Consider the following 23,890-nt stretch of genomic DNA (forward strand, 5'->3'; position numbering starts at 1 on the left):
TACTCAGATGTCTGAGTGAAGTAAAAGTATCAGAGAGCAGAAGTACTCTGTTACAAGTAAAAGTACTGCGTTCATAAAGTTACTCCAGTAGAAGTATAACAGAGTATGACAGAATGAGGTTTTTATTTATTTATTTATTCATTCATTCATTCATTCATTTATTATTTATTTATTTATATCTTATGTACTGCCACGCAGCTTGTGAATCTCACCAAGAGATTAATTAACTTTATCCATAAAATCATATTTTACTTGTTGAATATATTTTTAATTATTAGTAAATTATAAAATCCAAAGTATGAAAAAGATGTAGTGAAATAAAAAGTAGCCAACAGGAAGTATAAAGATGCAGTACTTGAGTAAATGTACTTGATTACTTTCTGCCATTATTGTGCTTTTAATTTGAAAGGTAGCTGTGTGTGTGTGTGTGTGTGTGTGTGTGTGTGTGTGTGTGTGTGTGTGTGAGACATGTGATGTGTTCAAGTTAAAGGTAAAATTACCTTAATGAAGTAATTAAACTGTGAATCAATAATCAATAATCAGTGATCATGTTCTCTTCATTAAACACAAACCTTAATTTAATTTAATCTTCAGACACACAGACACAGTCAGGTTTAAACTTGGCGTGTGTGTGTGTGTGTGTGTGTGTGTGTGTGTGTGTGTGTGTCCTGTGAACTGTGTCTCCCTCTGCTGTACAAACATGTTCATTCCTCCTGTGACCCACCGAGGTGATGATGTCATATTGAGTCTTCTCATGGAAGAATTAAAGCAAAAATACTACATTACAAAAACACTCTCTTACTAGTCAAATTCAAACATCAAAATAAAAATAAAAGTTCTGATTTTACAGAATAAGAAGTTAAATAAATGGAATATAATTATTAATATATGTTCATCAGTAAGGTGTAAAAACACATGTATTAAATAAAATGTGTGACTTTCATTATTATTATTATTGTTATCGTTACTATTATTATTATTATTACTATTATTATTATTATTATTATTATTATTATTATTGTTATCATTGTTACTATTATTATTATTATTATTAATGGTTAAGGAGAACCAGTGTGTGTGTGTTTAGATCAGGGTTTCCTCTTCATGTGTGCAAAACCTGATCAACAACATTTATAGACAACCTAGATTTTATTGTTTTTATATGTTGGCTTGACGTTGTTGGACGGACTTCAGTGGTAAAGTTTAACTGAGATATTTATGGAATCTGAATTCATAACGATGAAAAGGAAAATGTGCATTAGATGTTTTTACACTCACATTTATGAGGGATGAGACGTGTTCTCCCAAATCTTACAACACAATAAAGGTTTAGTGTCAGGTGACACAGACATGACGTCACATGTGATTTAACCTGCTGTCCTCCTCGTGTGGACACGTAACGTCTGCAGAGTTTCAGACATGCGACGTCCTTTGCAATGATTTTTTAAATTAATGACAGGAAGTCTCATAAACTGTCCCAGTCTGCCTCAGTTCACTCAACATGGAAATACTCAGGTACTGTGTGTACAGTACTCGAGTAAATGTACTCAGTTACCTTCCATCAGTGGTGACAGTATCTGTTTATTTACTGAAATCTGACCTGTTTCAGTTCATTTAAAAACCAACAGAATAAAGAGGATAAAAACAGTGTGTGGCTGAACTGGAGCCAGAGACAGAACTCATCAACTTCACCTTTACATTTAATCATATTTATTTATTTACTGTGTGTAACTCTGCCAACAGGCAGCATCAATCATCAAATAAAACCCAGAGGTCGCTAACAGCTATTTACACAGCCAGTTTATTAATATTCCTCTTTATACAGAGATACTGAAAGGCATCCTACTGTCCATATATTTTTATTGTAGCAAATGAGGTTTTAAGCAAAAATATTAATACAAATATAGATGCAGCAGCAGCACACGTCATCAGGAGCGTTTCATTTCAGCTTTGCATTGCTATGTTTGTTTCTTCAGCTACAGCAACAAGAATATCTGGTGATACATTATCTGTTGTAGACTGCGCCGAACGAAGGCGCTGTGAAATTACTGTAAACACATTTTGGAATGTCAGTAACATCGATTGATTTTCAGCTCAGATCAAACTTTCTTAAATCAAATGCACTGGTGATTATTGTCCGATAAATAAGAGCACAGGAAGTCGGATCAGTGTCAGACTTTATAAAAAGATATTAGAGTAAAAGTCATGGCTTATTTTAGCTCAGTACCATAAGAAGCAGGATATTTGGTTCATTATCTGCAGTAAGAGCACTCAGTTACACAGCTTATTAACACCTTCATCACATGGTCAGTGTGATTTACATCAATCCGTCTCATTACAGATCAACAACATGCAACCAGAGGTGAACACAGACTCAATCTTTACTGTGATTCGTTAATGATCTGTTTTCTGTCTAAGCTCTCCATCAGTCAGAAACCCACCGGCCCCTGATACCGGTCAATAAACACAGTTTATATTGAGTTATTTCACTTGTTGACTCCGTCGAAGAACCTCATTTTCTCCAAGTGCACAGAGTCTCGTAGTCGCTGAACGGATGACGCCGTCTCACCTGAGATGGGCTCCAAGGAACGTGTGATCTGTTTTGTTATAACAATTGTTTCTTTGCTTTCACTTCTTCCACTTGATGTTTCCCGGACTAAACGCCTTTCAAGGACCGTCCGCTTGCCGCCATGTGAATCCTCGACGGTCCACGCTGCCGCTTCATCAGCATCTGACTGGAGGGGAAGGGCTCCAGCTGATTGGACCTGGAGAGCAGTCAGCAGCTTGGCATGCTGTGCTTCTGGCGTCGCCTGTATGTTTGATGTAATGACATGTATTTTTCCAGATTCCAGTCTGAGGGTGTCCTCGGATGAAGATGAAACTCCGGATGACAGAATGGTGATTTTCTCAGGCAGGTTGGGCTCAACGGAGACAAGCTCAGTCCTTGTGGTGGAAGTAATGATGTTACTGTGCATCTCTCCAAGCACTGTGGCAGCATCAGGGTCCGAGTATTTGACCGTGACTTTGGTTGGAGAAGATAAGGACAGGCCAGCATGCTCACTCGTCATTGCAGAGCTAATGTCAGCGAAGGCATCAGATGACTGGACAGAACAGGTTTGACTTATTTCCTCATCCACTGATTCTCCTGCTGGACTCTTCTTGTCCTTGTGCTCGTCTTTTTCAGGTGTCTTAGCAGGTTCTGATGGCGAGGACAGTCCAAACCGGGGGAATTTAAACCAGCCTGTCCTCTCAGGACTTTTGACAGTATCTTGCTTTGTCTCCTCTTTCTTTGTCTCAGACTTTTTTCCACTGGGTTCATCTGTGTCATGAACGTCCTTTGAGGTTTCAAGACTTTCTTCTGGTTTTGGGACATCAAATTCAACATCAATATTCTTGAGGATCTCACCAAATGATGTCAAAGCCTGTTTTGGTGATTTAGTCTCTGCTTTTGACTCAGCCTCCTTTTTCAGCTGATCTTTGCTGTCAGTGTCCACGGGGACATGTTCGTCCTCAGGGACATGTTCATCCACAGGGACATGTTCGGCCTCAGGGGCGGCTCTGGAGAAACTCAGCTTTGGCATCTTAAATGTTGGTAATTTGAATTTACTTGGAGAGGCAAGGCCTGCGCTGTCGGTTTCAGTCTTTGGTGCTTCAGAATCTGCTGCAGCAGCTTTGGACACATCTGTCTTAATGTCAACACTTGGACCTTTGATGGTGACAGTGACATCCTCCTTCAGTTTAGCTCCTTTAGTTTCCGTTGCTTTGTCAGCGGCAGGTGCTTCTACGGTGACATCATAGACAGCACCTCCAAATTTGGGCATTTTCACTGTGGGCATTTTAAACTTTGACGGTGATCCTCCAACATCTTTTGACTTGGCTTCACTCTCAGAAGCTTTAATTTCCACACTTGCTGAAGATTGTTTGACTTCAGGGAGTTTGACCTCGGCTTTAACATCTGGCAGTGTGATGCCTACATCTCTTTGCGATGCACTTAACTCTTCTTCAGGTCCTTTTGTTTTTGGTAATGCGATGCCAAACTTTGGCAATTTAAACTTGCTTCCTTGTTCATCATGTTCAGCTTCAAACTCAGGAGCTTTCATTTTCATTTCAGGTTGTTTGACTATCACTTCTCCCTCTGGAAGAGAAACATCCACCTGTGCACTGACTGCACCTTCTTTAACATTTGACTTTGACAAAGAAAATCCTGGTAGAGAAAATGTAGTTTTTTTCAGGTTTGCATCGAGTTCAGCAGAATGAGGTTCTTCCACTGAAATGGACCCTGAAGGTCCGTGGACTTCTGCTTTGGCCCCTGGTGATGTCACATCAACTTTGGGTGATTCAAAGTTCACATCAACATCAGGGGCTTTACTGCCTGTCCGTGAAAATGAAAACTTTGGAAATGTCCAGTTCGGTCGTTTCAACTTGGCCTCAACCTCAGTAGTTGGTGCATCTGGTACTGAAATGGCACCTTCAGGTTGTTTGACTTCGACTTCAGGCAGTCTGACTTCAGCTTTGGCTTCTGGTAGTGTCACGTCTGCATCTTTCTTGGATAAGCTCAGATCCATTTCAGGTCCTTTAACTTTGGGCATTGAGATGCCAAACTTTGGCATTTTAAACTTGCTTCCTGACCCTTCAACGTCACTTCCTTTAGCTTTCACATCTACAGAAACACCTTCAGTGTCAATGCTGGGTGCAGTAACATCCACTGTAGCTCCATCAACTTGAACATCTGTGTCTACATCAGGTACTTCCACACTGACCTTTGGAGCTCCAAATTTGGGGAATGTGAATGATGGCATCTTAAGTTTGGCCGGTGATCCATCAACATCACCAGTTTGACCTTCAGTCTCAGGAGATTTGATTTCCACTGTGGCAGAGGGTTGTTTCATTTTGACGTCAGGCAGTTTGACTTCAGTTTTGGCTTCTGGTAGTGTCACATCTACACCTTTCTTTGATAAGCTCAGATCCATTTCAGGCCCCTTAACTTTGGGCAATGAGATGCCAAACTTTGGCATTTTAAACTTCCTTTCCTGCCCCTCTAATTCTACGTCACCTTCTGACAGCTTAAGCTCCACCTCAGGTTGTTTGACTTCAACATCAGGCAGTCTGACTTCAGCTTTGGCTTCTGGTAGTGTCACGTCTGCATCTTTCTTGGATAAGCTCAGATCCATTTCAGGTCCTTTAACTTTGGGCATTGAGATGCCAAACTTTGGCATTTTAAACGTGCTTCCTAACCCTTCAATGTCACTTCCTTTAGCTTTCACATCTACAGAAACACCTTCAGTGTCAATGCTGGGTGCAGTAACATCCACTGTAGCTCCATCAACTTGAACATCTGTGTCTACATCAGGTACTTCCACACTGACATTTGGAGCTCCAAATTTGGGGAATGTGAATGATGGCATCTTAAATTTTGATGGTGATCCTTCTTTACCCTTTGCTGATACCTTGATCTCAGGAGATTTGATTTCCACTTCAGGCAGTTTGACTTCAGCTTTGGCTTCTGGTAGTGTCACATCTACATTTTTCTTTGATGAGCTCAGATCGATTTCAGGTCCTTTGATTTGAGGTCCAGAAAAACCGAGACTTGGCAGTTTAAACTTGCCTCCTTTTCCTTCATGCTCAGTTCCTGTAGTTTTAATATCTATTGAGGGGCCTTCAATGTCAACACTGGGTGCTGCAATGTCAACTGTAAGAACTTCCTCAGGAATGTTGATGTCAGCTCCTTCGAATTTGACATTTTTGTCGGGCACATCTACAGTGGCACTTGGAGTACTAACTCCAAATTTGGGTAGTTTGAATGTTGGCAATTTAAATTTTGATGGTGATCCTTCTTTACCCTTTGCTGATACCTTGATCTCAGGAGCTTTGATTTCCACTTCAGGGTCTTTGACTTCAACATCAGGCAGTCTGACTTCAGCTTTGGCTTCTGGTAGTGTCACATCTACATCTTTCTTGGATAAGCTCAGATCCATTTCAGGTCCTTTAACTTTGGGCATTGAGATGCCAAACTTTGGCATTTTAAACTTGCTTCCTGACCCTTCAACGTCACTTCCTTTAGCTTTCACATCTACAGAAACACCTTCAGTGTCAATGCTGGGTGCAGTAACATCCACTGTAGCTCCATCAACTTGAACATCTGTGTCTACATCAGGTACTTCCACACTGACCTTTGGAGCTCCAAATTTGGGGAATGTGAATGATGGCATCTTAAGTTTGGCCGGTGATCCATCAACATCACCAGTTTGACCTTCAGTCTCAGGAGATTTGATTTCCACTGTGGCAGAGGGTTGTTTCATTTTGACGTCAGGTAGTTTGACTTCAGTTTTGGCTTCTGGTAGTGTCACATCTACATCTTTCTTTGATAAGCTCAGATCCATTTCAGGCCCCTTAACTTTGGGCAATGAGATGCCAAACTTTGGCATTTTAAACTTCCTTTCCTGCCCCTCTAATTCTACGTCACCTTCTGACAGCTTAAGCTCCACCTCAGGTTGTTTGACTTCAACATCAGGCAGTCTGACTTCAGCTTTGGCTTCTGGTAGTGTCACGTCTGCATCTTTCTTGGATAAGCTCAGATCCATTTCAGGTCCTTTAACTTTGGGCATTGAGATGCCAAACTTTGGCATTTTAAACTTGCTTCCTGACCCTTCAACGTCACTTCCTTTAGCTTTCACATCTACAGAAACACCTTCAGTGTCAATGCTGGGTGCAGTAACATCCACTGTAGCTCCATCAACTTGAACATCTGTGTCTACATCAGGTACTTCCACACTGACCTTTGGAGCTCCAAATTTGGGGAATGTGAATGATGGCATCTTAAATTTTGATGGTGATCCTTCTTTACCCTTTGCTGATACCTTGATCTCAGGAGATTTAATTTCCACTTCAGGTTGTTTGATTTCATCTTCAGGCAGTTTGACTTCAGCTTTGGCTTCTGGTAGTGTCACATCTACATCTTTCTTGGATAAGCTCAGATCGATTTCAGGTCCTTTGATTTGAGGTCCAGAAAAACCGAGACTTGGCAGTTTAAACTTGCCTCCTTTTCCTTCATGCTCAGTTCCTGTAGTTTTAATATCTATTGAGGGGCCTTCAATGTCAACACTGGGTGCTGCAATGTCAACTGTAAGAACTTCCTCAGGAATGTTGATGTCAGCTCCTTCGAATTTGACATTTTTGTTGGGCACATCTACAGTGGCACTTGGAGTACTAACTCCAAATTTGGGTAGTTTGAATGTAGGCATCTTAAATTTTGATGGTGATCCTTCTTTACCCTTTGCTGATACCTTGATCTCAGGAGATTTGATTTCCACTTCAGGGTCTTTGACCTCGACATCTGGTAGTTGAACTTCAGTTTTGGCTTCTGGTAGTGTCACATCTACATCTTTCTTTGATAAGCTCAGATCCATTTCAGGCCCCTTAACTTTGGGCATTGAGATGCCAAACTTTGGCATTTTAAACTTGCTTTCCTGCCCCTCTAATTCTACGTCACCTTCTGGCAGCTTAAGCTCCACCTCAGGTTGTTTGACTTCAACATCAGGCAGTCTGACTTCAGCTTTGGCTTCTGGTAGTGTCACATCTGCATCTTTCTTGGATAAGCTCAGATCCATTTCAGGTCCTTTAACTTTGGGCATTGAGATGCCAAACTTTGGCATTTTAAACTTGCTTCCTGACCCTTCAACGTCACTTCCTTTAGCTTTCACATCTACAGAAACACCTTCAGTGTCAATGCTGGGTGCAGTAACATCCACTGTAGCTCCATCAACTTGAACATCTGTGTCTACATCAGGTACTTCCACACTGACCTTTGGAGCTCCAAATTTGGGTAGTTTGAATATAGGCATCTTAAATTTTGATGGTGATCCTTCTTTACCCTTTGCTGATACCTTGATCTCAGGAGCTTTGATTTCCACTTCAGGTTGTTTGACTTCAGCTTCAGGCAGTTTGACTTCAGCTTTGGCTTCTGGTAGTGTCACATCTACATCTTTCTTGGATAAGCTCAGATCCATTTCAGGCCCCTTAACTTTGGGCAATGAGATGCCAAACTTTGGCATTTTAAACGTGCTTCCTGACCCTTCAACGTCACTTCCTTTAGCTTTCACATCTACAGAAACACCTTCAGTGTCAATGCTGGGTGCAGTAACATCCACTGTAGCTCCATCAACTTGAACATCTGTGTCTACATCAGGTACTTCCACACTGACCTTTGGAGCTCCAAATTTGGGGAATGTGAATGATGGCATCTTAAGTTTGGCCGGTGATCCATCAACATCACCAGTTTGACCTTCAGTCTCAGGAGATTTGATTTCCACTGTGGCAGAGGGTTGTTTCATTTTGACGTCAGGTAGTTTGACTTCAGCTTTGGCTTCTGGTAGTGTCACATCTACATCTTTCTTTGATAAGCTCAGATCCATTTCAGGCCCCTTAACTTTGGGCAATGAGATGCCAAACTTTGGCATTTTAAACTTCCTTTCCTGCCCCTCTAATTCTACGTCACCTTCTGACAGCTTAAGCTCCACCTCAGGTTGTTTGACTTCAACATCAGGCAGTCTGACTTCAGCTTTGGCTTCTGGTAGTGTCACATCTACATCTTTCTTGGATAAGCTCAGATCCATTTCAGGTCCTTTAACTTTGGGCATTGAGATGCCAAACTTTGGCATTTTAAACTTGCTTCCTGACCCTTCAACGTCACTTCCTTTAGCTTTCACATCTACAGAAACACCTTCAGTGTCAATGCTGGGTGCAGTAACATCCACTGTAGCTCCATCAACTTGAACATCTGTGTCTACATCAGGTACTTCCACACTGACCTTTGGAGCTCCAAATTTGGGGAATGTGAATGATGGCATCTTAAATTTTGATGGTGATCCTTCTTTACCCTTTGCTGATACCTTGATCTCAGGAGATTTGATTTCCACTTCAGGTTGTTTGATTTCATCTTCAGGCAGTTTGACTTCAGCTTTGGCTTCTGGTAGTGTCACATCTACATCTTTCTTGGATAAGCTCAGATCGATTTCAGGTCCTTTGATTTGAGGTCCAGAAAAACCGAGACTTGGCAGTTTAAACTTGCCTCCTTTTCCTTCATGCTCAATTCCTGTAGTTTTAATATCTATTGAGGGGCCTTCAATGTCAACACTGGGTGCTGCAATGTCAACTGTAAGAACTTCCTCAGGAATGTTGATGTCAGCTCCTTCGATTTTAATATCTTTGTCGGGCACATCTACAGTGGCACTTGGAGTACTAACTCCAAATTTGGGTAGTTTGAATGTTGGCAATTTAAATTTTGATGGTGATCCTTCTTTACCCTTTGCTGATACCTTGATCTCAGGAGCTTTGATTTCCACTTCAGGGTCTTTGAGCTCGACATCTGGTAGTTGAACTTCAGCTTTGGCTTCTGGTAGTGTCACATCTACATCTGTCTTTGATAAGCTCAGATCGATTTCAGGTCCTTTAACTTTGGGCAATGAGATGCCAAACTTTGGCATTCTAAACTTGCTTCCATCAACTTCTGCCTCTAATTCTGGTATGTTCATATCCACTTCCCCTTTTTTCACTTCCACTTTGCTCTCTGGAATTGCAACTTTCACGTCCTGAAGACTATCATCCATTTCAGGGACATTAACACTTGGTTTTGAAAAAGAAAATCTGGGCAATGAAAACCTGGATTTTTTCAGTTTTGCATCTACCTCAGCACCCAGCTGTTGATCTATCACAACACTGCCTGAAGGCTTTGTGACTTCAACCTCTGGCAGATGGACCTCTGCTTTAACTTCATCTGTTTGTGGCACAGGTATGTGCATGTCTGTGCCATCAATTTTGAGTTTTCTGTCTATATCAGGTACTTCAGCGCTAACATTTGCAGTGGCAGATCCAAATTTGGGAAATTTGAATGTTGGCAGTTTAAATTTTGAAGGTGATCCTTTCACATTGCCTAATTGAGCTTCCATCTCAGGAGCTTTAATTTCCACTTTAGCAGAAGGTTCTTCAAGTTCAACATCAGGAAGACTGACCTCAGCTTTTGCTTCTGGTAGGGTGATGTCTGCATCTTTCTTTGATAAGCTAAAATCAATGTCAGTTCCTTTTACTGTTGGCACTGAGATTCCAAACTTTGGGATTTTTAACTTGTGCCCTTGCCCATCAAGTTCACCTTCAGACTGGAAGGCTTTAATTTCTAGTTCAGGGTGTTTAACCTCCATTTTTGCTTCTGGCATTGAAACATCTACTGTTCCAAGGTTAACATCAATTGCAGATCCTTCTGGGAGTTCAACCTCAGGCTTGGCCTCAGGTAATTTGATATCTTTCTTTGGTAAGCTTAAATCAATCTCAGGCCCTTGTACCTTTGGCAATGATATTCCAAACTTTGGCACCTTGAACTTGCTCTCTTTCCCCTCACCTTCAGTTCCTTTCATTTTTACATCAAGTGATGGGCCATCAATATCAACATTCTGTGCTGCAATATCAACTGTTTCTCCATCTTTAGGAATTTTAAACTTAGCTCCTTCAACTTTTATGTCTTTGTCCATTTCAGGTACCTCTGCACTGATATTTGGAGTGGCAGCTCCAAATTTAGGAAACTTAAATGATGGCAGTTTAAATTTTGATGGCGATCCTTCCACGTGACCCAGCTGAGCTTCAATCTCAGGAGCTCTAATTTCCACTTTAGCAGACGGTTCTTTCAGTTCAACATCAGGAAGTTTGACTTCAGCTTTAGCCTCTGGTAGTGTCACATCGACATCTTTTTTGGAGAAGCCTAAATCAGTTTCAGGTCCTTTTACCTTTGGCACTGTGATTCCAAACTTTGGCATTTTAAACTTGCTTCCTTGCCCATCAATTTCTACTTCACACCCTGGTGGTTTCATATCAACACCAATGTCCGGAGCGTCTGGGAGTTCAACCTCAGCTTTAGCCTCTGGAATTGTCACATCAACATCTTTTTTGGAGAAACTTAAATCAATTTCAGGCCCTTTTACTTTTGGCATTGTGATTCCAAACTTCCGCACTTGTAACTTGCCTCCATGCCCTTCAAGTCCAACATTATCAGGTTTTCTAACCTTCACCTTTGCTTCCGGAATCAAAACTTCTGCTTGTCCAAGATTGGCATCGATTTTCGGGGCTTCTGGGAGTTTGATCTCCGCTTTAGTCCCTGGTAATATGACATCTGTGTCTTTCTTTGATAGGCTTAAATCTATGTCAGGCCCTTTGACTTTAGGCATAGAGAAACTGAAATTTGGCATTTTGAATTTTGAAGGTGATCCTTCTGTGCCCCTAGCTACATTTTCAATCTCAGGAGCTTTAATTTCTACTTTAGCATGAGCGTCTTTAAGTTCAACATCAGGGAGGTTGACATCTGCCTTGGCTTCTGGTAGGGTGACATCTCCATCTTTCTTTGAGAAGCCTAGATGAAATTCAGGACCTTTCACTTTTGGCATCGACATTCCAAACTTTGGCATCTTGAACTTGCTTCCTTCAACTTCAACTTCAGTCTGCAAAGGTTTAATTTCCAGCTCAGGTTTTTCAACATTAGCCTTTACCTCTGGAATGGAAACATCTGCGTTTCCAAGATTAATATCAGTTTTAGGGGCTTCTGGGAGTTTGACCTCAGCTTTAGCCTCTGGCAGTGTGACATCAACATCTTTCTTTGATAAGCTTAAATCAAATTCAGGCCCTTTTAATTTGGGCATTTTAATTCCAAGCTTTGGCATCTTGAACTTTCCCCCCTGTCCATCGAGTTCACCTTCAGTCTGCAAGAACTGCTTTTCCATGTCCGGTTTTTTAACCTCCACAGTAGCCTCTGGAACTGAAACATCTACTTTCCCAAGATCCACCTTTGGAAATTTGGCATCAGCTTTAGCCTCTGGTAATGTGACATCTCCATCTTTCTTTGATAGGTTTAAATCAAACTCAGGCCCTTTGATTTTTGGCATTTTGATTCCAAACTTTGGCATTTTAAACTTCTCACCATGTCCATCCATCTCTGCTTCTGGTGGTTTCATCTCCACAGCGAGTTTATGGTCTTCTGGAAGTTTTATTTCAGCTTTAGCCTCTGGAATTGAAACATCTACTTTCCCAAGATTGACATCTGGAAGTTGGACATCAGTTTTGGCCTCTGGTAACGTGACATCTGCATCTTTCCTTGAAAGGCTCAAATCAATTTTAGGTCCTTTCACTTTTGGCATGGATAAACCAAGATGAGGCATCTTAAATTTGCTTCCTTTTCCATCCTGTTCAGTTCCTTCAGTTTTCATTTCTATGGAAGCTCCGTCGATGTCAATGCTGGGTGCTGTAATGTGAACTGCAGACCCCTCGTCAGGGATATTAATATCTGCTCCATCGATTTTGACACTTTTGTCCGTATCAGGTGGTTCTGCAGAAATGTTTGGAGTTACAATTCCAAATTTTGGTAGTTTGAACGTTGGCATCTTAAATTTTGTTGGTGATCCTTCTATACCTTTTGTCGCAACATGTATTTCAGGAGCTTTGACTTTCACCTTCGCAGAGGGTTCTTTTAGTTCAACTCCAGGGACATCTACTTCAGCTTTGGCTTCTGGCAATGTCCCATCTCCATCTTTCTTTGATAAGCCAAAGTGAATTTCAGGTCCTTTTACTTTTGGCATTGACACTCCCAACTTTGACATTTTAAACTTGCTTCCTTGACCATCAAGTTCAACTTCACTTTGCAGAGGTTTTATTTCTAATTCAGGCTTTTTGACTTCAATTTTTCCCATTGGAAGAGAAACATCTGCTTTGCCCAGACTGACATCAACTTCAGGAGCTTCAGGAGATTTTACTTCAGCTGTGGCTTCCAGCGGTGTCACATCTCCATCTTTCTTCGATAAGCCAAAGTGAATTTCAGGTCCTTTTACTTTTGGCATTGAGATTCCAAACTTTGGCACTTGGAACTTGCCTCCATGTCCTTCAAGTTCAACATTAGTCTGCAAGGTTTGGACTTTCACTTCAGGTTTTCTGACCTCCACCTTTGCTTCTGGAATCAAAACCTCTGCTTTTCCAAGACTGGCATCAATTTTAGGGGTTTCTGGGAGTTTGATCTCAGCTTTAGCCTCCGGCAGTGTGACATTAACATCTTTCTTTGATGAGCTAAAATCAAATTCAGGCTCTTTCACTTTTGGAATTTTTACAACAAATTTGGGTATTTTGAACTTTCCTCCCTGTCCATCAAGTTCGCCTTCAGTCCTCAGAGGTTGGATTTCCAGCTCAGGTTTTTCAATCTCCATCTTTTGCTCTGGAATGGAAACACCTACGTTTCCAAGAGTAACGTCAGTCTTGGGGGCTTCTGGTAGTTTGATTTCAGGTTTAGCCTCTGGCAGTGTGACATCAACATCTTTCTTTGATAAGCTTAAATCAAATTCAGGCCCTTTTAATTTGGGCATTTTAATTCCAAGCTTTGGTATCTTGAACTTTCTTCCATGCCCATCGAGTTCACCCTCAGTCTGCCATGGTTTGATTTCCAGTTCAGGTTTTTCAATCTCCATCTTTTGCTCTGGAAGAGACAAATTTATTTTTCCAAGAGAAACGTCAACCTCAGGAATGTCTGTGAGTTCAGTCTCAGCTTTAGCCTCCAATAGTGAGATGTCTACATCTTTTCTTGACAAGCTTAAATCTATTTTCGGTCCTATCACCTTTGGCATACTGAGAGTTGGTATTTTAAACCTCCCATCCTTTTCTGTTTCTGTCCCATCATTAGTCATATCCTTACCTGCATCAGGCACAGTCCCACTGATGTTTGGAGTCACTGCTTCAAATTTTGGAAGTTTGAATTTGTGCTCCTCAGCTTCAGCGTCTTTAATTTCATCCCTGATCTCCGGAAAGGAGAGATCAGATTTTGGGCCTGCAGCATGAAGATTATCACCAAGACCCGTAAGCTTTATGCCAGCATCCTTTTTGGCTGGTAAACCATCTACTGAATCAATGTATTCAATGCCCTCAATTTCAGGTATCCTGACATCCGATATGACTCTTCCCATCTTGTTCCCTGTTTCAGTCTTTGACACCTTTACTTCTTGGAAGAAAATCGTCCTTTCTCCTTTCACGTTGTCAACTTTTTGCTCAGAGATAGTTTGTTTAGGCAAGTCAGTTCCAATGTCAGGGATTCTTATGTCTGGTTTTGCAATCCCAAAGCGAGGCATTGTCATCTTCTTTGATTTGAATGTAGCTGCAGATTCATACTCGGACTTGATGCCCTCTGTGCCTTGTGTCTGAAGAATGGCGACTTCACATGCACTTTCTTTTCCAGGTATTACGATATGTTCTCGTTTATAAACCTCTCCGTCGCCTTGCTTTGGCTCAGTTTTGTATTTCTTTTCAGGTTTGTTAAAATCTACGCGGGTCTCAATCAGAAGCTCCTCTGAAGATAAATCAGTAGGTGTGATCTTTGGTAGGTTGACTGATGTCTTGGAGATTTCTGGAGAGGCAGCTACATCGAACTTACTGAAGTGTGTCTCATGTTTTGTTTTCGTGGGTGTTTTCACTGATATTCTTTGTGCATTTGCATCTATCACAGTAATTTCTTCAGGAATAGGAACTCCACTCGTGTCAACCTTAGGCAGCTTAAATCCAGGCAGTTTTGAAACTGCCTCTTTCACGCTGTCAACATCAATGGACAGTTGTACAGTTTCAGCCTGAATGTCTTCATAATTTCCAGTATAACCAGCTTTTGGCTCTTTAATTCTTTTGGCTGTGGGCTTCGTAAACTTGTCCTCCATACCTGGAATCTCAATGTCTTCACGTTTGGGAAGTTTTGTTCTGGAACGACTGCTTTTTGACAATCGCTCATAAGGATCTTCTTTCACCTCTGTGCCGTCAGCTGTAACCTGCTCAATCTCAGTTGTGCCTTCTTCAACGTTTACATTATTCTTTGGTATTATTTCCTCAGTGTCAAGGTCGCAAAAGCCGATTTTAGGCAGTTTGAATGTTGGACCTATCTTTGTTTCTTGTTTCTGCTTCATGTCTTTGTCTTTGCCTTTCTGTGGAGATTTTTGTATCAATAGAACATCAGATATTTCAAGTTCCACCTTTGGTGCACTCGTTTCCATCTGTGTCGTCCCTGATTTGGTGGGGATTATCCTTGAACTGTCACTGCTGATTATTTGGGTGCTGCCATCGAGTGCTAGTTGATCTCCCTGTGGTCGTGTTTGTGAATCCAAATTTGGGATGTCATCTGATTTTTCATTTCCAGGTTGGTCTGCTATTTCAATACTTGCCCCCAATGTTTTTAGCCTCTTTGGTGATGATTTGGCTTTTGCATCTTTCTTGTGCGATTTATCCTTCCCCAGAATTTTCAATTTTAATTCGGACCGTTCTTTCTTCTTTTTCTTCCCGTCGGGGGATTTAATACCGGACAGGCTTTCTTGACCCGCCAGAGCCGCAGTTAGATCTGCTGTTTTCACAGTGCTGTCTATATCGATGAGCTCCACCTTGTGTTGAACAGTTTGAGGTTCGGTCAGTTTTTGATCGGCTTGCTCACGTCTTAAGTCTTCAGCATAGATTTGAGGTGTTTCTCCTGAGGGGCTTTCAAGGCACTCAGGTGAAATCATCTGCGTTGTTGTAGGTGCATCTGTGTCCTGGTCTTCGGATGAACTAATTCGTCCTCTCTTTGTCAGAGCAGAAAGCTTCACTTTATGCTTCTTCTTGCCTTTGAGAGCATCCTGAGATTTTATAGGTGACTCTGTGTCGCTTGTTGTTGGGCTAAGCTCGAGTTTTCGCTGCTCATCAGCCTCTGAGGAGCTGTGAGACCTTGTAAAGCGGGACTTCTGTCCTTTCCCAAAGGAGGGAAATTTAGGCCATGAAATGCGGGCGTCACCACGCCTTTTGGTTTTTCCTTGCTCCCTCATCTCTGGTGCGTAGACGTCTTCCTCCTGTTTGAGCAAAAGAAAAAATGAAATATGAGTCTTAGCCTGAAGACAACCCATCATCACAAAGAGTCTGACAACATGAAAATAGTTACAGGGATGACGTCAGACTCGATGGTTGGTTCAGTCTCTGTGATGTTGGGTTTGCGTTTCAAGCAGAGCTTCACTTTGTACGCCTGAGCGTGCTCCAGGATCTGGATGGCATCCTCGTATGACACGTTGTCAAAATACACAGTGGCGCTCAGAATCTGATCACCTGCATTTAAACAAGAGCAAAATGTTTCAGGGGATTTCACTGTTTCAATGTGTGATAACAATTCAGTAAAATGGAAACAGCAGATACAGTAAGAGAGGTCATCAGTGAAGGTGATGACACTTCCAAAGTTAGAAAATATGCGGCACAAGATTTCAAAGTACAACGGATGTTTGAATGTATGCCGTTCATTAGCTTCATTAATCCCCCCTTTCTCAGTCATATTGGTTTTTGTTGTAGTAATATAATAGTTTGTCATTTACCTTCTTTGAGTTTGAGACTTTTTGAGGCAGGTGACTCTGGTACGACTTCCTTAATAAAGATTCCCTCTCTCCCTCCTCCACCATAAACCAGACCCTCCGCACATCCGTCTTTGGCTGTTTTCACGATCAGCCCGGACTCGGGACTATGGACTTCCTGTGAACACATCCATCAGATCATTTTACCTCCAGGCTGTGTTGATCTCTGCTGCGGAGATTCATTACAGAGACGAGAAGGTGGAATGTCTCACCTTCAGTTTACTCATCTTTGGAGTGGAGCGCTTTTCAAACATGGACCCAAGCCCAGACTTCTTAGTTTTCCTTCCACTCCCACTTTTGTAGTGTGGGTCATGCTCCTCTTCACACTAACAGGAAAACAGAAAAAAAATGATCAGACTGAAAAAGAAAAATATTGAATAAAGTACTGAATAAAACCCTGCAGCAGTCTGAGAGATTCAGTCTGATTTAAACAGAAGTAGGTCTGAACCCAACATCTTTGTTTTACATTTAAAGCTTCTATTGAGGTTTTTGAATAAAGCGTCTTTATGATGTCATCGCAGTAAAATAACAAAAATCGTTGTATGAAATATATATGTGTAGAAATATAAAAGTGATTCATTGGACTGAATCAGTCTTTTTTTCAGTTTAAATGAATGAATGTAATTTAAGTTAAAAAAGGATTGTGTTGATGCTGTCACACAGTCTGTTTCCATGACGACAGAGAAAACAGATTTATATAAATCCCTGTAAACATGTTAGTGTGAGTGAATACAGTCAATCAGACCCAAACTGGCCGAGGCGCTCTGAGCATGCTCCACAGTTTCTGTCCCGGGCTTTGACCTGTGTGTGTGTGTGTGTGTGTGTGTGTGTGTGTGTGTGTGTGTGTTGGTACCTCTTTGTCACTGTCTGTGTATTTCTCAGTTTCAGGATACTCCTCAACAGGGGATGATCCCTGAGGTCGCGGTCTCTCTGTGAACTGAGATGGCTCGTCACATGTCTGCGTGGACATGAAGGTCAGTTAAAACAGTCACATCATTTTAAAGAGATATGATGACACTTTGAGTCAGATATTTTTCAGCCACCTGAAACACAGTTTGAATTTTAAACTGGTGTTTCTGCAGTGTGGGGAAACCTGGATGATAAACGATGTGATGACACCTTGCTGTGCCAAAGACAGCACTGACTGCCTGTTTGGTGTTTAACAGTTGATGGACAGCAGCATTGGCCAATCTGTCCGTTCAACAACAGAGCAAAATATGTCAAAAATAATTTCATTTATTCTCATGTTATTCGGTTCAGAGATTCATTAATTAAATAGCTTCAGGCTTCATAATTTCTTTCTGCGGTATGTGGCCCACTGAAATCTCACTATCACTATCCTCATTCAGATTAAGAAGCTACAAATTATATTCAGCCACAAAATAAGTCTGAAAAGCTGCAAATCAGATCAGAAGCACAGAGAGTCGTTGACTAGAGATGATACGCCGTCTCATGGTGGTCACTTCGTGTGCTCTGCCAGGTTTGACAGTAGTTGTTTGTTCCAACTCATCTTGTCATGAATCTTTGGTCTGAACTGAACTTCACACTCAGACTGTAGAGACCTGCTGTTTTATTAATGCTGTGAATGTCAGACACAGAACCTTTAATGCTAACATAGTATGCTAACATGTAAACCTCAGAATGCTAGCATGCAAAGTTAATGTAACTTTAGTCCTCCGTTTCTCAGTGAGGTTGGTTTGATTCCAGAAGAGAAATATTTTTCTGAATTGTTTCACAGGTCTTTATCTTGTTATTATCAGCTGATGTTGATCGGGAACAAACATGGAGTCTGTTCACAGAGCAGTTCAACCATTCTTCACATCATATCAGTAATTTAAGCTATCAGCTGAACAGTTTTGAAGCAGGACCTCTGATCCAGCATCAGAGGAAGGTGTGCCACGTTCAGGAGGCCACAGCTGATTTATTTTAATGTGTCAGACACATGTGGGTCGGTATGAGCTGGATCAGGGCCAAAGACAGCTGAGGCTAAGCTAACTGAAGCTAAAACAGAAACTTTTGGTGTCTGATGAAGAACTGAAACAGAAAGACGAGTAATAAAACATGAGTCACTCACTGAATCGTCCTCTGTGCCGGGCTCTGGTGCTCTCAGCCTCCGACCAGCTCCTGTTCACAAGAAAACAGACACACATTAAAATCTGACATGACGTCTGCTCACAGATTCATCTCATGTTTGGTTGTATAAATGAAAGGATGCAGGAAACGTCAGCGCACAGAAACATTGGGTGAAGCTCAGATGTTTTTCAGCAGTAAGCTGAGACCTGAGTCCTGGCTGTTGTTGTGAGGCTCAGAGACACCGGAGCCGATGATGAGACTATTTCCAGTTCTTCCCGGCAGTATATCCCTCGGGGAGCTGCTGCCTCCTTCATCTGCTAAGTGATCCGCTGTATTGATCCACAGATAAGACTGCCTCCAAACAAATGTGGTTAGTCAGATTATTGCTATGATCTGATCTCTGACCTCTATCTGATTAAAATCCCATTTAAACTTCATTCAGGACTTTTTAATGTGACTTTCATGTAATCAGGTTTCCTGCTCAGAGATGAACTGCAGTTCTTAGTGGATCAGATGTTTCTCAGATTATTAAGGTTGTATAAATCATGATGTGTTTGTGTCTGTCCTCCATGTTCTCTGAGGTTTCAGCTCCTCATTGGCCAATAAATTCATCAATCAGCCAATGGTTAGTTGTCTTAAGAGATTAGTGCTGAATAAATGTGGTCACACTCCACAGAGACAATCAGATTATTTCCACTGCAGATATAATGGTTTCATCTTTTTCTGTTGAGGAACAGCTGAGAAGTTTTCAGACAAATGTCTGTGTGAGTCTCATGGAAGAACTCGACTCAGATCAACAACCCAAAGCTGGACTGAAAAACTTTTACATAGAAATAAATATTCAAGCTATAAAAACGAGTTCACACAGTGATGATTAAAACCTGTGTCCACTGAGGTGTTTGTTTTTCCAGGCGCTCCTCAGGAAACCTTGAGAGCATTTTGGAGGCGTGGCGTTTTTTCAGCTTTGGTCACGTCTGGTTGCTATGATACGAAATATCTGCAGAGGTAAACGCGTCAGCACAAAGTAGAGAACCTGCTATGGATGAGGGGACGGCTGAAGGGTACAGGTAGAGAAGACGGGGCGCCGTTCTGTGGGTTCATGACAGGAAACAGAATATGTACAGACTTCTCCTCCACTGCTGTTGTTGTTGTTGTTGTTATTTTTGTTGTTGTTGTCATTCAGCTCTTGATCATGTCAGATGTGACGGGTTATCTGCGTGGTATTTGTCGAGCGGCGTTTTCACTTAAAGTTCAACAGTAACTCAACATTCAAAAACAAGCACGGTCTGTGTTCGTCCAGCAACTCATCGCGCTGCCAGCGTTTGTAGCACAGTGTAAATACACGCCGCTCCTGCTGCAAAGCTTTAAATCCAGTGGACTCAGAAAGAAAACACTTTGATGGACACAGACTCTGAGCCAATCACAGCCAGGGGAAGGTCTCTTTATGTCACAGTATGTCAGAGGTGTGGTGACTTTCCCACGCAGGTGCACAGAAAGTGACATATTTAACTTCAACGAGCAGGAAGTGTGTAGCTATAACCCATTACAGTGTTTCTGTAATTACTGGTACTGCCAGCAGGGGGAGACAAAAGCTTTAAAAGAAAATGTCGCCCAAACTGTACGATGCATCGATTTGTAGTTTGATTCTTTCACAGTAACAGAGCTCCTGACAGCATCAACAGAACAGTAATTAATTTAACATATAAAAACATTGAATAGAAAGTCTCCTGCAGCATCATTAAAGTGCTGGGTGCTCAAGTGTTTGTTCAGCCTGCCAGTGAAGGGAGGTCTGTGATAGTGTAAATAGGTTCATTTTGTCTACTCAAATCAGACTCAGTGTAGAAAGTTTATTTTTTTTTCAGACAATGAGTTTTTGAGGAGATGTAGTTTACCTTGTCATGTTTCGACTGTCACTTCAGTCTTCTTCAGAAGCGTCATCTGACGTGCGTCATGACGTGTCTTTATCAGCAAATCGGATTGTCAGGCTGGTCACGCCTCCGGGATACTACCAGCTGATAAAGACACGTCATGACGCACGTCAGATGACGCTTCTGAAGAAGACTGAAGTGACAGTCGAAACATGTCAAGGTACACTACATCTCCTTAAAGAAGTATTTTGAAAGGTTTTTATGGAGGTTTTGATGCTGTTAAAATCAGCAGGTTAAACTTTCTGTGAATTTATCTGAAAACAAACTTTTTTCTGATGTGAAACGTTTTGTGGTTAAACATTCATCTAAAATAAATGAGTTAAATTTTAATGAGCTGATGTAACAAACAGACAGTAACATACATCCTGTAGCAGCAGCAGAGTTTCTCAGCTGATCCCACCCTCTGTCCTAATGTGCATCATGTGTCGGTGCATTAACAGACTCTGAAAGCTTCCTGCTACATCAGAAGGTGTCGCTGCTTCAAGGCCAATGATCTAAGAAAGTTTGAGGAGATTTAAAATGACATCATCGCTCTGATATTGACATTAAAAACCTGAGACACGACCTGCGCCATCACTGCAGACACATAAAGATCACCAGGATCAGAAACTGACAGAGCACTCTGAACACACCACGATCCAGACGTGTTACAAAATATAATAATCAGGTCTGTAGAGCTGCTGGCACCATCATCATTATCATCATTATCATCATCATCATCCTTCTCCATCAGACCAGGTAGAAATGATTTCTGTGTCAGAGAACTCACCTCCCTGCTGCTGCTGCTGTGTTTGACGTCTGAAATAAAGCGAGGAGTAAAGACAGTCGTGCAGTTCGTCTGACTGACTGACGTGATTTGTTCAGTCTCACATGGACGAAGGAGGCGGGACACTTTTAGGCTGCGGTCATACCATGTCTGAATTTGTGTCACTCCCAGACTGGATTAAGTCCTGGTGTTGACTTTGGTTTCACAGACTTTGCACAACATATTTACATTTACATGAATCTGTCATTAATAAATATCACGCCCCCTGAAATGTTTTTGAATTATTACTGAAGGAGAAGAACGGCTGAAAAACTTCTCAGTTACTCATAGTTTACTTTATAAAAAACAACAAAAACAAAAAAACTCAGTTTTTGATTTATATATTATAAACACCTGTGATGAATTCACAAAAAGAATCAAAGATAATGAACACATCCACAAAACACACTAAAACCCCCTAATCACCATCTTCATCATTATTGCTAGCAGGTGAGGTTAGCATTTAGCTTTAAAGCACAGTACAGACTCACAGAATCTAAAGCATGGCGGTCGACTCGTAGGGTCCGAACTTACACTCGCCACAATCCAGCACAACCATCACTGTTAGTTTGAGACCGACACCGTCATTATTTTCACAGCCAGCGCCCTCATTGTGTGAATCATAAATGTATTTGAGTTCATCTGTGCACCTGTGGGTGTGTAGGTGTTAAAATGAGGTGTGGTCATTGCTGGCGTGTTGTTATGTTGAAGCAGCAGAGAGTAACTGATCCACAGACCAGAAACCTGTTCTGAAGTCTGAAGTCCAACTGCTTCACTATTTTCCTGCTGTTTAAAGAGCTCATTATTCAGACAGTGAGATGATCGAACATAGACTGGGTCATAACACACACACTCTGATCTGATTACAGGTGGATTAAATAATCTGTCATTAAAGAGGAAAATATTTATGACATTCAGTAAAATGTGAATGTAGCAGAGACCAGAGCAGAGCTGCAGAGAGATACTGTACATGTTTCAGTTTTATAGTTCTGTTATTTGCAGCAGTGACACTGTGTAAGATGTGAACGTAGCAGAGACCAATGCAGAGCTGTAGGGAGACGCTGTGCACATTTGTACTTGAGGAGCAGCGTAACTTCAGATTATTTCAGAAGCTAAAAGTTTTGTTTCCTCTGGTTTGAGTGCAGAACTTGTGACAAAGTATTTCTGTGTTGTTTAATAGCTACTTTTAATTCAGTAAAATATTTGAGTCCTTCGTCCACCTCGGCCGACTGAAGACATGTTGACTTTAAACTTCAGTCCCCAAAACTCACAGATGTGTTGAACATGATTCTTGAGCTGCAAACAGGAGACGGAGCGTTAGGACGTTTATCAGCCATGACACACGGATTAGAGGAGAAACGCCCAGAAACAGGATGTAGTTTGACATTGAAATACTGAGGAGGAAAGAAAAGGTGTGGAGATACTGAATAAACATTGCATAGGAAGTTCTTCGCAAGTTTCTGAGGATGTTTTCTTTTTTTAAACAACCTGTTTTGATACTCTGATTACAGCTACAGGAGTAGACTCATCTGTCAGGTGTCACATGTCATGTTTTCAGGTGTTTTCAGGTGTTTTCAGGTCATCTGCAGCTGTAGCAGTGTGGATGTGTGCAGGGATCTTTGTGCAGGATTCAGGCCCTGCTCAGACACACTGACGGACTGATGATGTATCTCTGGTGTTATTTGGGCGGATGTCCAGTATTCCTGCACCAACCGCTGGCACCAAACATGCACAAACTCCTTTCTCAAATATTTGTCATGTGGGCGCTGCAGAGGTCTGATAACAAACTGTGAGTGCTGACCAGAGCGGTCAGGTTCAGACCACACAGTTGACCTGTTGTTTGATTATCACAGATCAGATGTGTGAATATTGTGACATAAAGCTGCTGCCTGATGTTTTAATGTGACTTCAGTGAGGATATTCTGCAGATATAAAAACAGTTAATGCTGCGGATCATGATGCTGATTCATGTTTTGGGTGCAGCTGCAGTTGTTTGGATTTGGGTGTGGCTCGTCCTTCAGACTGAGGCTTTAAACTGCTGCGACTGTCCGTAAATGATCCTGCGACGTCTCATCTGCTGGCTCTGAGTCAGATCACAGGATCTTAGACAAACTGCGACATTAAAACATAATTCAGTTTCAGTTTGGTGTCCTCGGCTCATCTCTTACATCACCAGTTTGTGTTTCCTGTTGAGGAGCACCTGGTCTAAAGTCATGCAGCTCATTATTTGGACTGTGCTGGTTTTTCAGTTTCAGTCAGACAGGAGCTCCTTTCACTGCAGGAGCGTTAGTTTGGATCAGATTATAATCAGATTAAAGTCAGAGCAGAATTAGATTTTCTGGATGGATTATATGAACATGGGACAGCAGAGGCACATGCTTTCAATCTGTTGATCTGCTGCGACTCTGACACACAGTTTGATCACAGCTCTGAATCCTGATCTATCTGACTGTTTTACGACACCAACATGTAATCAGCTGAAAACACAGACCTCAGGTCAGCGGTCTCCCCCCCACACTGAACCCTGTCAGATTAGCTCATCAAGCCTGAAACGCCAAGTCGCTTTAATGCTCATCATTCAATCAGAGTTAATTTAAAGGTCTGATGGACAGATAGTAAATAAACAGATACTGACAGACAGACGAGACACTTTGTATTTAATGTCAGCT

At 41.6% G+C, this 23,890-nt stretch overlaps 2 protein-coding genes across 4 annotated transcripts in view; both read right to left on the reverse strand.

Annotated features, from left to right (window-relative positions):
• si:dkey-177p2.6 (uncharacterized protein LOC568712 homolog) overlaps positions 1–23,890 on the reverse strand; it is a 208,984-nt gene that overhangs the window by 134,773 nt on the left and 50,321 nt on the right. The gene's annotated exons all lie outside the window — the stretch shown is intronic.
• LOC125900647 (neuroblast differentiation-associated protein AHNAK-like) overlaps positions 1,732–23,890 on the reverse strand; it is a 26,040-nt gene continuing 3,881 nt past the window's right edge. Inside the window, exons 2-8 of one of the 2 annotated variants that reach the window (XM_049595778.1) lie at positions 18,490–18,539; positions 17,269–17,373; positions 16,628–16,741; positions 16,380–16,533; positions 15,959–16,119; positions 7,284–15,869; positions 1,732–6,857 (exon numbers count right to left, since the gene is read on the reverse strand). In XM_049595778.1, the coding sequence (XP_049451735.1) occupies positions 2,487–6,857; positions 7,284–15,869; positions 15,959–16,119; positions 16,380–16,533; positions 16,628–16,741; positions 17,269–17,373; positions 18,490–18,539 (13,541 nt within the window). In that variant the 3' untranslated portion in view covers positions 1,732–2,486. Of the gene's footprint in view, positions 15,870–15,958; positions 16,120–16,379; positions 16,534–16,627; positions 16,742–17,268; positions 17,374–18,489; positions 18,540–23,890 lie in introns of both variants that reach the window. The other variant, XM_049595777.1, reaches the window with a different exon arrangement.

Source organism: Epinephelus fuscoguttatus, linkage group LG14 (assembly GCF_011397635.1).
Source record: "Epinephelus fuscoguttatus linkage group LG14, E.fuscoguttatus.final_Chr_v1".
NCBI lineage: Eukaryota > Metazoa > Chordata > Actinopteri > Perciformes > Serranidae > Epinephelus > Epinephelus fuscoguttatus.